Source organism: Palaemon carinicauda, chromosome 5, assembly GCF_036898095.1.
Source record: "Palaemon carinicauda isolate YSFRI2023 chromosome 5, ASM3689809v2, whole genome shotgun sequence".
In the NCBI taxonomy this organism is placed as follows: domain Eukaryota; kingdom Metazoa; phylum Arthropoda; class Malacostraca; order Decapoda; family Palaemonidae; genus Palaemon; species Palaemon carinicauda.
In genome coordinates this window covers 94,903,783-94,920,997 of record NC_090729.1, presented here as the reverse complement: position 1 = coordinate 94,920,997, position 17,215 = coordinate 94,903,783, and the positions used below count along the sequence as shown (strand labels likewise).

General features: G+C 39.2%; 2 protein-coding genes across 9 annotated transcripts in view; both read right to left on the bottom strand.

Moving 5' to 3' along the window:
- The window catches only part of LOC137641374 (sesquipedalian-1-like), an 893,367-nt gene extending 890,194 nt beyond the window's left edge, over nt 1–3,173 (bottom strand). For 3 of the 8 annotated variants that reach the window (XM_068373873.1, XM_068373874.1, XM_068373875.1), the window contains exon 1: nt 3,058–3,149. The gene's annotated coding sequence lies outside the window, so the exon portion shown is untranslated. Of the gene's footprint in view, nt 1–3,057 lie in introns of all 8 variants that reach the window. The other 5 variants (XM_068373872.1, XM_068373871.1, XM_068373878.1 and 2 more) reach the window with 5 other exon arrangements.
- Nucleotides 3,174–15,761: 12,588 nt separating this feature from the next.
- On the bottom strand, nt 15,762–16,058 carry LOC137641028 (uncharacterized). Its single transcript, XM_068373478.1, has one exon. It carries the CDS (start codon nt 16,056–16,058, stop codon nt 15,762–15,764), a length of 297 nt encoding a protein of 98 aa, XP_068229579.1.
- Between the last annotated feature and the right edge of the window lie 1,157 nt (nt 16,059–17,215).

Here is a 17,215-nt window from a genome sequence, read left to right as displayed (position 1 = left end):
TACAAACTTAACGAAGGGGTAAATATGTAGATTGACGGGACAGTATTAAATTGTAAAACCAGTATTAAATTGTAAAACCGAAGGTTTCTTAGACTGGGATGACACGGGCTCTATCTATCGGGAAAGTTGGAAACTAAGTAGGAAAATCTGCTCTTTTTCGCGGGAATGATCACGGAATGAAATATTAAATTCACTGGTTTTGTAAATGCTTGTCCCAACAATCTACATACTAGGAACCCTCTGGTCATGGATGTCGGAAATGTGCGAGAAAAATGGACAACTAACCCAAAATTCCCCTCCTAACCTGACCTACAAGCCATGTCCTTACCTTCATCGTGAACTAAACGGGGGGGCTGACGCCCCCCTGCGACCCCCCAAACACTGTTGCTAACATACAAACCCCACAAACCAAACCTAACCAATCCTAGTAGTTCCCAGGTCACTACCCCTACCCGGGGGCAAGCCCCCGGACCCCCTTCGTAAGTCTCTCTCCTACAGAAAAGAAGTTCCATGTCCTTACCTTCATCGTGAACTAAACGGGGGGGCTGACGCCCCCCTGCGACCCCCCAAACACTGTTGCTAACATACAAACCCCACAAACCAAACCTAACCAATCCTAGTAGTTCCCAGGTCACTACCCCTACCCGGGGGCAAGCCCCCGGACCCCCTTCGTAAGTCTCTCTCCTACAGAAAAGAAGCTTTGGGCAGCACTCAAAATTATATCTTATCCACATGATCATATTATAGGTTACTCAGGCTTACCTTAAATTTCGTAGTCGCTAAAACCACATCAGGGCCACATCACCTGTTTTACACTTTTTACATGTACCTCTAAAATCCCTTAAGAGGCCTTCTCGAAATAAATAGTGAAAGAATTCGGGGGTAACACGAGTGAAATCACGTAGATGTATATATCTGAGGGTCTTAATTGCATCAATCTGATCAATACGGGAGATAAACTCGAAAATATCACTCACAGAGAAACTATACGGAACAGGTCTATCCATCACGGCGGTTAGAGTTGGAAAGGGTCGGCTGTAGGTCAATCTCGGGTCATGGGGGGGATTAAAAATTTGAAATCACGCGGCCCACGAAAGGGTTAGTTCGGTTGCTTTGTTTGACACTGGCTTTATCTGACGAAATATCTTAACTAGATGCTGGATAACCTAACCTTTGTTTGTATATAAAACAAAATAGTATTCGGCATAATTTTGGGACGATTTCGAAAGAAATAACAATCTTAACAAGAGATTAAAATGAAAATTGTTGAAATTAGCGAAAACATACGTACGAACATCGAAAACTGTTCATGCTTGCGCGACCAGCTGATATGCGAATCGAGCGCCGCCAAACGGGTGTTATTATAATCAGGCAGGAAACAATGATTGCGGGAAATTTTACGACCGAGTAAGTTGGCCGTGGCTTCAGCGTACGACGCATTGTAACGGCCTTTTTCTAACATAACATTTCATGATAAATATCCCAGCAGTATCAAATGTCACTAAACATGACGTGTCCTTAAAAACTACATACTTAACTAAGGGGTAAATATGTAGATTGACGGGACAGTATTAATTTGTAAAACCGAACGTTTCTTAGACTGGGATGACACGGGCTCTGTCTATCGGGAAAGTTGGAAACTATGCAGGAGCTACCCGTGACTTGCGTACGGACCATGCTGAACTTAGAAAATATTGCCGTGGTAAAGGTAAATTGTGTTATTAGTCAAAACGATAAATTAACATCATATTATGGTATGTTAGAAAATTGTAAAGAACATCAACCCCATAATGAAATACGATTTGGCTAGTAATAAGAAAGATATCCCTGTCCCCATAAACGGCAGACACCCCGGAAACTTGTCCAGAGCAAGTATTTATGTGAAATATGGGAGGGACAAGGTAATAACAAAATGTATAAAAGTAATATATGAAGATAAAATGGAATGTATGATAAATAATATTTGATGGGTATATAAAATGAGGTAATTTTATAAGGTATCCGATAATAAAACGTAAAATGTATACGAGGGTATTACATAACTAATCATGTTATAGACTTGAACAGAGCTGGTAGAGAGACAAACAGTTACATTTCCCGATTAGAGAAGAAGAAATCCTATTGGTGGGGAAAAGTCTCTACGCAGGGAGGCGGGGTTTTTGCGCAGAAAGTCGAAACCTGCTATGTACAAATGTACGTACTAGAGCGTCTACAACGGGCAAGAAGAATGAGAAAAATTAAATGAAAACCACTGCTAATGTTAGCATGATACGTTAACATTTGATCTATATTACATGTTGGCAGCACTGGTTACCGCATTTTTTCATGAGACATAGTCTTTGCAATGGCGCCTCCAAAGTTTATCCAGCTATACTGTTTTGTATTTTCCTCCGTTAATTATACATTCAAGAAGGCAAGGTATAAGAAAGAAAAGGCTTGTTTTAAGATTATATATCGTTTCCCCAGTATGTTTTCCCCACCCAAAACCCCGAGTTCCCACTGGGGGTCCCCCATTATCGTAGGATATGGATATATATATATATATATATATATATATATATATATATATATATATATATATATATATATATATATATATATATATATATATATTTCTGAAACTATTCATTTGCGACGGGAACGAGTGTCATTTTCGAAGAGTGCATTTTTTTCTATAAGAAAAAGTAGTTTTTTTCCTAGGTTACATTGCTCTGTAATACACTACAATACTACCACGGGGTTTATCTCTAGTGATAAAAAAGCAAGATTTCTGATGGTAAGAGGTGTATTTGTTATAACGCAAGAATAGTGAATGTAATTGAATCATACAGTATACTTATCTACAATGATTCATGTACAACAATTACTCGAGTTTTGGTTTTCGTGAATGATTTGGTAGACGAACTGGTTAATGTCTATGAGAGGGCCGCATGAAGATATCAGTGATATTCAATGTATTTTTACTAGAATGTGTAGGAATGTATGTAATTAGTGGTATACGAGTGAGATAATGTAGTGAAATTCAATAACAGTCGAAATATCGACTATAAAACTTACGTTACGCTTGTCTTCCTCCCATACCGAATTACCAACCCCGCAAATGTAAACATTTTCAGGTTCAGGTTCTGGGGTGAGGTATAGCCTTTACAACGGCGCCTCTAACGTTTATCTTCTTGTACTGTTTTGTCTTTTCTTCCACATTAGGTTTAAAACTTCTTTTTTCTTTTCTATATTTGTTTCACTAAATAAAAATAATCCTACTATTTTCTTTAGGTCTTCGTCGTATGGTTATTGTAGCTCAATTACTTCATTCCTCTCTTTTCTATAATCCTGGCAAAATAACAAAAAATGTATCAAATCTTCCTCCTCATTTTCACAAAAATTACAGTTTATATTCCACCTTTGTGTCTATTTACAAATATCACTGAAGCAAATGTATTTTCATAAATTACCTCTTCTTTAATTTCTTTCTTCCACGTTCTATATATTTCTAAGCTCACTTTACTTTCTATTTCTTCTTTCCACTTTTCAGTATCCCACTTTCTGATTTCCATTTTTATTTCTGCCTTGTTCATTCTTCTTATTTGTCTTATGCCTAAACTTAAATCTTCCAAATACTTTGCAGGTTGTTTCCACCATCTTCCTTCTTTTTCTTGAATATCCTGGATAATTATTTTCAGTATTTCCTTCTTTCCATTCAGGGTACGATTTAAGTACTGCAGCTTCCCATCCATCACCCTTGCTTTCATAGAAGATGCACCTATCTCCCCTCTTAAGAGTAGTATTAGCTGTGCTTTTAGTGGCACCTAAAATCTTCCTGTATACCCCATTCTCTATTCTTTGTAGTTTCTCTATTTCAGTTTCTGTTAGATTTATAACACTTGTTCCATGCAAAATAGATGGTACTGTAAAGCAATACTTTTTCAGAACGTTTTTCCTATCATTACTTTATTGCAACTTTTCTCTATAACTGAATATGTTAGATTAGCTGTTTTTTTTTTTTTTTTTTTTTTGTGTGTGTGTGTGGGTGTGCCTTTTCTATCATTACCCTTTTCTGAGTTTTAAATATATTCCTACTATTGTCTAGCTTTATTCCTAAGTATGTCAAACTTTCTACTACTTTGATTCCCTCTATGTTATCTGGCTTTTCTTTCATATTGTAAATCATAATATTACTCTTTTCTTTATTAATTTCTAACCCACATTCTTTACTAGTTTCTACTAATATCTGGACGTTACGCTTTGCATTATGTATATCCTGTGCAATTATTAAGGCATCATCTGCAAAAAAAAATAATGATTCTATCTTTATTAATTGATTTCTGAAACCGTTTCCTTCCTCTTCTATTTTCTTCATGACAATATACGTAATCAGTTTAAAAAGTGAAGTTTATCCTGTGCAACCTTGTTTAATTCCACTCGTAACCTCCATTTCTTGTTCTATACCTTCTCCTAAGTCAATGCCCGTAGTATCTCCTTGATAAATATTTGCAATTGCACTTATGATTTTGGTGTTAATTTTATATTCTTTAAAAACTTCTATTAATACCTCCCTTTTTACAGAGTCAAATGCTTTACTAAAGTCTATCGCAGTTACTATTAGGGGTTTCTTGTTACTATAGCTCTCTTCCACACAATACTGTAATATAAAGATTTTGTCCTCTATCCTGCCTCCACCGGTAAATCCTGCTTGACATTCATTGTCTTCTTCATTCATTCTTATGTGGTCTTTCCCCATCATCATGAATATTTTATAAGAAATATTTAATGGAGCTATAGGTCTCAGGTCTTTTGCCATTGGCCTTCTTTTCTTTTCAACCATCTTTGTTCTTGACTTGTTTCTCATATTTGGTTTTTCCTTTTCGTCCAACTCATTTTGATAACATTTCTGTAAGGTTTCAAGACATATTTTGCTTTTACCTAGTGCCTTATATAGCTCGGGTTTTAGGCCATCTGGTCCTGCCGCTTTTTTTGCCTTTAATTTTCCCAGGCAATTCTTTACTTTTTCTGTCGTGATTTTTGGATTTTTCATTGGTTTTATTTTCCCGTTTGTTACCATTACAAGGTCATAGTGTTCCCTAAGTATGTCCGGGATATTATATTCATCTATTCTTGTGATGTCTTCCTGGTGCGCTATTTCGTTTTCATATTCTATCTGTTTTTCTTCATTCCAAACTGAGTCTATTTTATTTTCATGCTTACAAAATATAGTTTTCCAGTACTTGATTAATTCCTCTTTTGTTTCTTCCTTATTTAGCTTATTTCCTTGTTCTCCATAAAGTTGTATAACTTTGCCATGGGCTTTCTGTCTGTTCCTTATTCTACCAATATTCTCCAAGTTTTTAATTTGTATCCATTTTTATTTCTTCTGTTATCATTTTTTCAAATATAGTAATTTCCTTCTTTATCATTTCTTGCACTTCCCTCTTTTTTTATCATATCTCTCTTCTAATACCTTTTTTTACTTCGATATTGGATTCATTTCTTTTCTCTCTGTTTAAATCCTTCCTTACCTTTATGCCGTTTCTTGTTTCATCGTTCATCCAGAGTTGCTCATGTACCCTTTCTTCATCAAGAACTTTCCTTTTATATACTCTTGCCAATTTTTCTTCTGCAGCCTCTTTTATTATCAGATCCATTCCTTCTATTCTGTCTATTTGTCTATCTCTTACAATTTCCTCTACTCTTGTTGTATATTCTCTTAAACTATTTTCATCTGTCCTAAAGTATTTTACTTCCTCCCATCTACTTTTATTAAATTTTTTATTCTGGTCACTCATGAATTCCAGTTCTATGGTGATCAGATTATGATCCGAGATGTCAAAGTTCAATTTTTCATCGTCTATAATCATTTCCCTAAAGTTTTTATACTTTTGTTCGTTTACTAGTACGTAGTCTATTACACTTTTTTGTTGCAATCTTTCCCATGTATAAATACCTTTACATCTTAAATCTCCATTCAATAGGACTAACCCATGGTCATTCATCCAATCAAGAATCATTTCCCCGTTCCTGTCTAAATTCTGGTAACCTAAAAATCCTACATGCCCGTTGAAATCCCCTAATATCATCAATGCCTCTTCTTCATTTAGATTTCTAATAATTCTTTCACATTCCTGTTTTACTATCTTATCCCTACTTTTGTCTTCTTCAGTATTTCCTGCTGAAAAATAAACCAACAATAATCTAAATGTATGATCATAAGCATTACACTTAACATACATCAGGTCTTTACTTTTATTTTCTATCTTTTCCAATTCTAGACTTTCACTATTTCTATAAAGTATCATCAAACCTCCTCCTTTTTTATCATTCATATTCCTCATATTTTCTACTTTTTTAACACCCTTACTTAAATTTAATCTATCTAACTTTTGGTGTGTTTCTGTCAAGTAAAAAAGTTAATTTCTACTATTTAATTCCTTCTCAACTTCCATCAGTTTTTGTTTTGTTAAGCATTGTATGTTCAACAAGTAAATCTTAAAGTTTTCTTTTATTTTGTGTTTATATTCTTCTTCTTTCCTTAAAGTTCTTGTGTGCCTTCCTCGTTCTGACGAAAATTTTCCCTTCTGTGCAATTTTCCTTTATGGGCTCAAGCCATGTTGTCGTGATGGAAGTTACTTAAAGTAGCTTCCTAAGGGATTTATGTACTACAGTGATATTCCCAAAGAATTTTACCTTTAGGTATCCAGAATTCTAACTCCTGGCGCGAATATCCTTAAACTTTCTCCAAAGGATATCGCATAATATCAGCGGACGCATTCTTGACACGCCTCCATACCAATCTGCACCCCAAACAGCGTTTTGGCTTCGAGGAGGATGTGGCAAAAGGGAGCCGTCCAAAGGCTCTCCCCGCTCTCGTAATACTATTGGGAATACAACAGCGCCATTCCCACGACGGCGACATTCCTTTTTTTTGTAGCGATCTCGCTCGGTGATATTTCCTGGTGATCTAATTTTTCGATCGTTTTACAGGATTATTATTATGCTTTCTCCATCTTCTTCCGCCTCTGGAAAGTTGAGTATCGGGTCTTTACTATGAATATATTTTAGCTCCTGTTTCACAATGAAATTAGAGTATTTTATTGTGTTTCAGAGCTAGGCCAGTTACTGGAGGCGCAATGGCGCCGTCGTTCGTTAGGCATGTGTTATTTAGATAGCAGAATGACTTCCAGTTTTTAATATCTTTATTTATTTCAATTATTTAGCTATTTAGGCAATTACTCTTGTAAAACTTTGATAATGTGCATAATTTTTGTTTCCCCCTTTTCTCTGTCGATCGTATAGTTAGAGTTTTGGTGATTTAGGTAACCGAGATCTCGTATAGCCTAGGTAACCTTACCTAGACGTTTTACTATACGTTCAGACTTTCCCCAGTTACCCTCGTGTTTTGTTTTCATTCAGTGGAGACTGATACCTCCTATAATGTTATGAAACATTACATGTCTCTTCGGAGACTTAAGAGTAATCTTTTTCCCTCTGAGTGTAGCCTCAGGCTACAACCCTAATAGCTGTGCCTTGAATTTTATTCAGACATGGCTAACTTAGGGTTTGTCCTGCCTCTTCCCTTAACCGTTGGTTGTGGTATACCATCGGGTTTTGGGATTTAGTCAGAATCTCAGAGTATCTAGTCTTATGTCGGCGACCTGCCGGCAGGGCGAATGGGTTGTAGGATACCATCATTCCCCTGCCGGCTAGGTGGCCGGCAATGGAGGTTAGCCCTCATTAGCCGCACTTGAAGTTATGGTAGGATACCATCTTCTCCTTGCGACTAAAAGACTAGTCTTATGCCACAGTACTCTGGGCTGAAGAGCAATTTTCCTTAGCCTAGGATACGTGGCACTGGAACTCTGTTTCTTCTTTGTTGAGAGGAGGCGGCAGTGCCGCCATCCCCTTAACTGTGTCGGCAATCTCTGGGTTGGAGAACTGAGTCTCTCCTGTTCCCTGGGATTCTGCCGATACCGAAACAGAGTTTCTTTTACAGGTGGTAAGATTGACAATTTTTGCCAGTTCCTTTCACACTCGTTACAGGACCCTGTTCCCTACGTGGCTGTCCTCTTTTGATGGCTGAGCCATTGTCTTTCTTTAGGCTGGCATCTTGCAACCTTCCTTTGCTGGTAGGTTGCCGGAGCCAGCCAGACTCCCTCTCAAGCCATGTCTTTGGTTGACGGCAGAGCACACTGCCGCCAACCATATCATCTGTCGGCAGCCAAGATGGCTGCCGGCGACCATGATGGCCGTGAGAGGGAAGTCCCTTCTGTTCCCAAGGTTCTTCAGTCCTCCCTTGGACTGCTGCTACAGGTCCTGTTGCCGGGGTACTGCCGGCCAGGCCAGCACAGATAGTGCTGACTCAGTTGGCAGCACGCCGACTGTACTGGTACTGCTGGACTTGCCGGCCGGCAGTGTATTGGCGACCTTGTCGGCAATAGTACTGTAGCTGCATGGAAGCCTGAATGGTACATTCTCCCCTTCTATTAGAACCTTCTCTCTGGAAAAAGGCAGTCAAATTAGACTTTTACATCCTTAATTACTGTATACATTCACAGTAAGGAGTAGCCTTTTTTTCCATGCTATCTCTCTCTCTCTCTAGCTAGCATGCCGGGTATGCCGGAAAGACCTAGCTATGCCGGCTGAACTACTGTATATTTTATACAGGTAGCCAGTATATCTGCATTATAGAATATACTGCAGATAGAAAACTACTATATAGTTTATACTAGTAGTTATTTCCAATATATTTTGGATATCCAACACAGGCATTTGCTGAGCCCAATCCTATATTGAATGAATATGATTTTTTCAATATCCTGATTAGAAATCAGTATTAGGATTACCCTACAATATTAAACACTTCAAGGCAGGAGTAATACACTCCTAACCCTTAAAGGGTGGAGCCTTTTTCCTTGAGTCTCCCTGATCAGGAAACTCTATATTTTAATATAGTAGGAAGACTACAGCAAATAGGCTGAGTGGGATATACAAATATATGTCTTTCTTTTTCTTTAGTCCAGCTGGCTTCATGCTAGATGGACCATACTGTCATATGCTACTATGAAGGCAGCATAATGACTAGACTAAAATACATGATGTACAGTAGCCAGTAAATTGCAATATAGACTTACTGCAATTAGAAAACTACATTACCATGATACAGTAGTATTTTCTGACATACATTGGGTACCCTTGTACGAGCATTCTGCTGGTACCGTTCATATATTGAATGAATAGTTTTCTTCAATATTCTGATCGAGAATCAGTCATCATGACCCCACAGTATTAACATTATTTTGGGACGGTGATTTGATACTTCTCTACCCCTAGGGGTAAGAGTCCTTCTACTTGGAGTTACTCTATAGAGAAATCTCCATGTAGTTAATACTGAGGGGAGGCAACAGCATTTGCTCACAGGGGTACACAAGTATGTATCTCCTACTATCCCTTTATAGCTTACTATCCTAAGCTACTCTATTGTAAAGGACATTTGCATGTTGATTGTCAAGGAGATAATCCATTGTATACTCATTTGGTTTTCCTTTCTTTACAGGAGGAACACCAGATACCTTGTGCTGCAGTCCTCTGCAAGGCCAAGAGTAAGTATTTTTACGGTCATAATACTTACAGGTTTCATGCCCCCTGCAATATTATTTCCAGATCCCTACATTATTGGAACCCACAGGTTTGCAATATATGTCGGACATTAATGTTCGAAGGTTTTGAAAATCCCAAGTCTACAGAGATTAGGGATACAGCTCAATATAAATTACGCAACTGGGTGAGAGGCTTTCAAAAGATCTCTCCGGGACCTTTCCTACCTAAAGATAGGATGCGTAAGCTACTATTTCCGGAAGCAAGTGAGGAAACAGTAGTGCCTCAGGAGCCAACTACATCCACTGACGGCCAGAAAACCTTTGGGATTAAGGGCAAGAAGTGCCCCAGGGTAGAAGAGGAAAATGTTGTGTCAGAATTTCCTCCGCCTATGCCGGCTATAGAGCCATCGATGTTGACATCTTCGTCTTCTACCCCTCTATTGGATAATGTGGTACAATTATGTATCCAGCTGAAGAACCAAATAGAGAGCTTTCATAAACAAAACGAAAAGCAGGAAATAAAACGCAAGATAGAGCCTCGTAAAGCTTCTCTTGTCCCTTCCCAGGGGTCAGTCAAACGACCCTTGAATCAAGACCTGCCAACATGCTCCATAACCAATCCCCGGAGGTTTGCGGAGCAGATGCCAATTTCAAATGGCAATCTCTACATCTCAGAGAAAATAGATGCTGTTCCTTTGGACAAAATTAAATTTTGGCCAAGCTTTTATGCTTTCCCTAATTGTTGGGTTCGACTGAAGTACAAACCAAAGTCAAGAAAAGGAGTGGAACCAAAGGAGGTCTTGATTCTCGACCATGATAAGGCACAGACTATCCTTTCAGGTAGTCTGAGAAAGGCGGGTTATTCAGAGTCGAAGGTATTCTCACTGAATAACAGACACCCTTCCTTTCTTGCTCCTACTTCACTCTCATTCCCCTTTATGGGGAAGGCATTTACTTCTGTTGCCAAAGCGGTAGAAGCGGGTAAGCCATGTCCCACACTCGATGAGTGCAAGCCTTTGTCACCAGCTTTTCCCGGACAAGAAAAGGATTGGAAGGAAGTCCATTTGACATTTTCAGTAGGAAAATTAGACAAGGACATCGCAAGTCGACAATTCAAGGTATGTCTCCCTAAATTGTCTGAGTTGCTTTTGTGTAATGAACATGAGTCAAAGGAGAGACTTGCGACATCCCTTCCTCTACAAAACTACATAGAGTTGTGTTCAACCTACGAAAGTACCCCAGACATGCTCATGGTCATAGCCAAAATGCATATGGCTATCTTGGTGAAGGACCTTTACGCCTTTATGAAGGCCAGGAGAGCATGTAGAGAGTTTGTGTTCGCTGATGCAACAGTGAAACATGAAACAAGGAAGCTAATATCTTCCAACATCTGGGGTAAAGACCTCTTCCCACACGAGGTCATTAAGGAAGTAATTAAGAACGCCACCATGGAGAACATAAGTCTTCTCCAAAAATGGGGCATTCCTTCAAAAAGAAAATCTTCTGTGGTTGTGGGTCCCCAACCTAAAAAGAAGATCGAAAATGCTGGAAATATCCGGGCTGCTCAACAACATCCCACTATTCCAGTGACCACGGTGCTACAGGCAGATGGTCAAAAGTCTAAGCCTACTGACTACTCGAAGCATAAAGACGCTTCGGCTAGGAGGAACTTTCCCTCAGGATCGCAGGACCTTCGATCCTTCGGTCCAAAGCCTATTCAAGATGAGCCATTGATGGGAAACAGAAATGTCCCTACCATCATTTCCTTACCTTCTCCTACAGTTCAAAACCCTCCTGGAGAAGTATACCTGAGAGCTACAGAGCATACAGGTGGTAAGAAAACAATAGCTCATCGAGTTCCAGGGAAGGCTGTTTTGTGTTCACGAGAAGGACTCAAGATATCAATGAGTCATTCTGAGCTTGTGGCCACTCAACAAGTTCATAAAAAACAGGAAGTTCTGAATGTTAATCCTTCTGAACATATGGACCTTGTTCCAATTAGGGGTGGTCCTAGTCTTGTCAGACCTGAAAGGTGTCCTTCGGAACCTTCCAGTCAACCACCCCCCTTCCTCCTATCTAGAATTCATGTTACAGAGAGTAACATTCATCCTAGGAAAGATACGTGTCGGACTCACAGTCCTAAGTATCTTCAAAGGATTGACGAACTTAGCCACGTCAAAGTCAAGCCTAGAAATAGTTCAGGTATTAATATACCTGATCAAGAGGCTGGAGTGGGCAGCACCCGAAGTGTCCGGCCAATGTGCATTCAAAGAGATGACCCGGTTCCTGGGACATCACGCATGCAAGATAGGCTTCTAGAAGTCTCGACTTTCTCCAGCTCAGGGGTTTCGATGTTTAAAAAACCACCGAAGCCCTCAGTCACATCAACTCTCCTCTCCTTTGGAAATATAAAAGGAGCTCGTGAGGTCTGTCAAGAGACTCAGGTATTCAGTCAGAATACCAAAACGCCAACAGGAAAAAGCGCTAAACTTTCCCCAGTTCGCTATAGTGACAGACCTGGTGCTAAGGGCACACCGGAAAGATGCGTTAAGAGCTTGGGGAAAACACGCATCAAACGCTTGAAGAGATAAAAAAAGACTGAGATCGGTCCCTCTTTAATCACTTCCCTAACAGAAATTAGAGCACGAAAGTCCCAAGACTCTGCTGGTCCTTTCATGGGTGGGGAAGCCCCCTCCACACAGATTAGGCCCCCTACGACTGATCTTGGACACCGAAGCGATAATAAGACGTCACATTCAAACGTCTCATTCAGTCTTGGTGAAGTTACCCATCCCTCTCTTAAAGGGACGGCACCTACCAGCAGTTCATTTACAACTGATCCACAATGTGACGGTGGATACTCTATCTCGGTACAAACCGATAGAGTTGGAATGGTCCATGGGCGCAGACATATTCCCTCCCAGATGGGAACAAGTCCCGGAACTGCAATTCGACCTCTTCATCACGAGCGTCTTTAAGAAACTACCTCGCTATATAGCCCCATACGAGGATCCTCTAGTGGGTCCGATAGAGTAGATGAGGCCGGTCCTAGCTCTGACCCTAGGTATATTTCCAAAGATTAAAAAATTAACTCCCTTCGTTTTATCACAGAGAACCCAAACCCTTCATTTCATGATTTTCTCGCTCTAGCGGTTAGAAAAAGGTTTGGGATCTCAGAAGGCAATATAGAATTCTTAGAAGAATACAAGGCCAAGTCAACTAGAAGACAATATGAGTCTTCTTGGAAAAAGTGGGTTGCATTTGTCAAAGCAAAAGGACCGAAAGAAATTTCAATGAACTTCTGTCTGTCCTTTGTCCACCTTCATAGCCAAGGTCTGGCGGCCAATACGATAAATATGTGCAAGTCAGCCTTGACTAGGCCTCTCCTATATGCTTTTCAAGTGGATCTGGCGAATGAAATCTTTAATAAGATTCCAAAGGCATGTGCTAGGCTTAAGCACGCGATACCACCAAAGCCCATCTCTTGGTCTTTGGACAAGGTCTTACATTATGCCTCATCTGTGAACAATGAAGATTGTTCTCTTAAGGATCTAACCCAAATGGTTATTTTTCTGTTCGCTATCGCCTCCGGGGCTAGAGTTAGTGAAATAGTGGCCCTATCCAGAGATGAGGGTCACATTCAGTTCACGGAAGTGGGAGAACTAAATCTATTTCCTGATCCATCCTTTCTCGCTAAAAACGAGCTACCCACTAAGAGGTGGAGTCCCTGGAGAATCTGCCTTCTGAAGAAAGATGTCTCTCTATGTCCTGTAGAGTGTCTAAAGGTCTATCTTTGTAGAACTTCAGACTTCAGGGGAGGACAGCTCTTTAAAGGAGAAACTTCTGGATCAAATTTATCCATAAAACAACTAAGGGCGAAGCTCACCTACTTTATTCGTAGAGCGGATCCGGACAGTACTCCCGCAGGTCATGATCCGAGAAAGATTGCTTCATCACTGAACTTCTTTCAGTATATGGACTTTGAGCGCCTTCGTTCATACACTGGATGGAAATCATCCAGAGTGTTTTACAAACACTATGCAAACCAAGTGCATGAACTGAAACACTTTGTAGTGGCAGCAGGTAGTGTATTAAAACCTGCCCCCTAATTACTGTAGTAAACAGTTTTTGGTTTGGGACCTCACATGTCCTCGCACATGTAACGGATGAGAATCATCCAGAGTGTTCTACATACACTATGCTAGATAAATCCATGTTCTGAAGCAATATGTGGTGACGCCAGGTAGAATATTTAACCTGCCGTCTAATTCTACGATGAACAGCTAATTGACTGGGACTGTCAATTAAAGGGAGAAGAGGTCACCCTTCTTAGGTGTGACTTCTTTTTTAATTAAGTGTTACCATGATAACACTGGCTCTGTTCAAAATCCCAGGTGTGGAATTATACAGATAGCACAAGTGCCGGTGTACGAAGTACACAGTGCAGATAGAAGTAATCAGTAGAGGAATTATGAAGAGAAATTGTTTTATAATTTTCTTCAGTCTGAGAGTGGCACTCATCATTTCTTCCTTCAAGAAGGAAATATAGTCTCTGTACTTGTTACAGGTATAATCCCATTGTCATACTACATTCGTTTAACTGAACATCTTTTAGTAATTTATTAGTAATAAATGTCTATTAGAATGTAGTGCGTCCACCTTCGCCAGACAATTGTATGTATACGTGCCAGAGTTCTTCAACTTACCAAAGTAGGTATCACTCATATATTTGTATGCATCAAATAATAGATATAAGAGACACTGATGTTATTTTAGCAAATATACAACTATGAGACTATTTGTATATTCAGTGTGTACTTATGTTTGGTCATACTATGTATGTTAACCTCAAGATACCTTTTCTACTGTCTAGAATGACTCTTCCCTGTAGGTGGCAGGAAGCACTAACATTGGTTATGATTAGTGATGGTGACGAATAACGGTAACGACCCTTGTCTCATGTGGTCCCCATGACCATAGAAAAGGTTGCTATAAGGTTAAGGCACTGATTAAAAATCCACAGATACACTAATGCTCTGGTATGCTTCCATCACGACATGGCTTGAGCCCAAAAAAACGGATTTTGAGCGAAGCGAAAAATCTATTTTTTGGTGAGATGGCCATGTCGTCTTGATGGACCCACCCATCTCTTCTAAAAGAAAAGATCTTCACAGTATCCCTCCCGTGGTACTGTATCTGTAACACCACGCTCAATGCTACAAGGAATGTCCGCCGTCGTGGGAATGGCGCTGTTGTATTCCCAATAGTATTACGAGAGCGGGGAGAGCCTTTGGACGGCTCCCTTTTGCCACATCCTCCTTGAAGCCAAAACGCTGTTTGGGCTGCAGATTGCTATGGAAGCATGTCAAGAATGCGTCCGCTGATATTATGCGATATCCTTTGGAGAAATTTTAAGGATATTCGCGCCAGGAGTTAGAATTCTGGATACCTAAAGGTAAAATTCTCTGGGAATATCACAGTAGTACATATATCCCTTAGGAAGCTACTTTAAGGAACTTCCATCAGGACGACATGGCCATCTCACCCAAAAATAGATTTTTCCCTTCGCTCAAAATCCGTTTTCTTTATGAGCCATCCATCTTCCCCATTTTGTCTCTTTGTTTGTAATTCTTCCCTTAAGCGCCTATCTTGCTCTCTCTCTCTCATTGTTAGATCTGGCGCTATAAAGATTCTACTTTCTCTTGTTTCTGGACAATTTCTAAGGTTCTTAGCCTTTCCTATAATTGTCCACTTCTCTCTTTCACTTTTCATTTTTACTAGTAATGGCCTCGGTTTATTTCTTTGGTTTCTAACCTCTTGGGTATCAGTTGGTCTATTACCTATTTCCAACCTACCTACCCTGATTATTTCCATTACTTCAACTCCAGTTACCCCTATATTATCTTTGAACAGTCGCTCACACCTATCCTTATCCTTTCTTTGTTTTTCCTCTGTGCTTCCTTCTATGCATTCCTCGACATTATATATTAACAGATTATTTTTCCTCTTTTCCTTTATCTCTTTAACCTCTTCTCTAACTTCTTCCCTAATGTCTTCTATTGGCATATTAACTCGTCCTAGCTTTGCCGAACCTATCCAGTCCTTTATTTCTATTATTGTGTGTTCCAGTACCTGTAGCCTATCCATTAGCCTATCATTAATCTCCTTCATCTTTTAATACTCAACCTTCATATTCCTATATGATCCCCTACATTCTCTACAAAACCAAGTGAGACTTTTGTTATTCTGCAGCACTTTGTAATCTTCCCTGCCAATTTTTACACAACCATTGTGGAACCAAGACTCACAGTAGTCACAGGCGATTCCATACTGTTTCTTTGTTACCTCTTTGTCACACATGGCACAGTCAGCTGGTTCCCTTTCCATTTTTTCTTCTGATGAGGTTTCTACATCCTCGTTAATCACCATCTTTGCTTTTGGCTTCGTTCCAGTCTTGCCTTTATTATACATTTTCGATTTTGATCTCATAACACCTTTAAGTCCTTAATTTTCTCCACTTACATCAATTAACTCAGGAGCTCACGTGCAACACGACCTTAACTCTTAATCCCAGACTTAAACAATGAAGAACTAACAACCTAACTAAAATTAAACTTGAACTCTGAAACAGATAGTTTCGGCTTACAAGTATTAAAGCTGATATTTGTAAATATATTCATTGCATATACTGAAACAGCTCTACTGGTATATGTTATTCGACTTCAAAGTTTTTAACGCAAAATTGTGGGGACCGATAACAAGTAGGCACGTCAGCAGTTGATCACGGGATGCAATGTTGTTTATAGAGGCTATCCATAATCCAGTAGATAATACAAAGCGTAACATCCAAAATTAAGTAGAAACTGGCGGGTTAGAAACAAATAAAGCAAAGAGTAATTTCATGTCTTACAATATGAAAGAAAAGCCAGATTACATAGAGGGAATCAAAGTAGCAGAAAGCCTAGCATACTTATGAATTAAACTAGACATATATACACATGGGAATGTAATGTATGTGTGTATATATATATATATATATATATATATATATATATATATATATATATATATATATATATATATATATATATATATATATATATATATATATATATATATATAAAACAGATTTTTCTCTTTGCTCAAAATCCGTTTATTGGGCTCAGCCATGTCATCCTGATGGAAGTTTACTAGAGAATTACTTAAAAGTACTATATCTGTGGATTTGTATAAGTGCCCTTACTTTGAATGAGTTCCTTATATGGTCTCCTAGACCTTTATATATGACATTACCGATATTAGTCATATCCACTAAGCTTGGAACTAGCTTAGGGCTTCCTGTCCCCTGCAGGGAAAGTGTCGACTTCGACTATGAGGATTCAAAGTTTGTATCTCCATAGGGACGGATGGTAAATCTTAGAGATTACCTTTTTCAACCCTTGGAAATCTGTACTCTGATTTCAAGTTGGGCCCTTCTAGAGTTTAATTAAAACTCTAGTATACTTTATTCATCTGTAACTGAGATAGCAGCAATAAGATGCAAATACGTTTAGTAGTTTACCTTGTAACTAGATTTTTGGGCTCAGGCCATGTCGTCCCGATGGAAGGTTACTTCAGTAGCTTCCTAA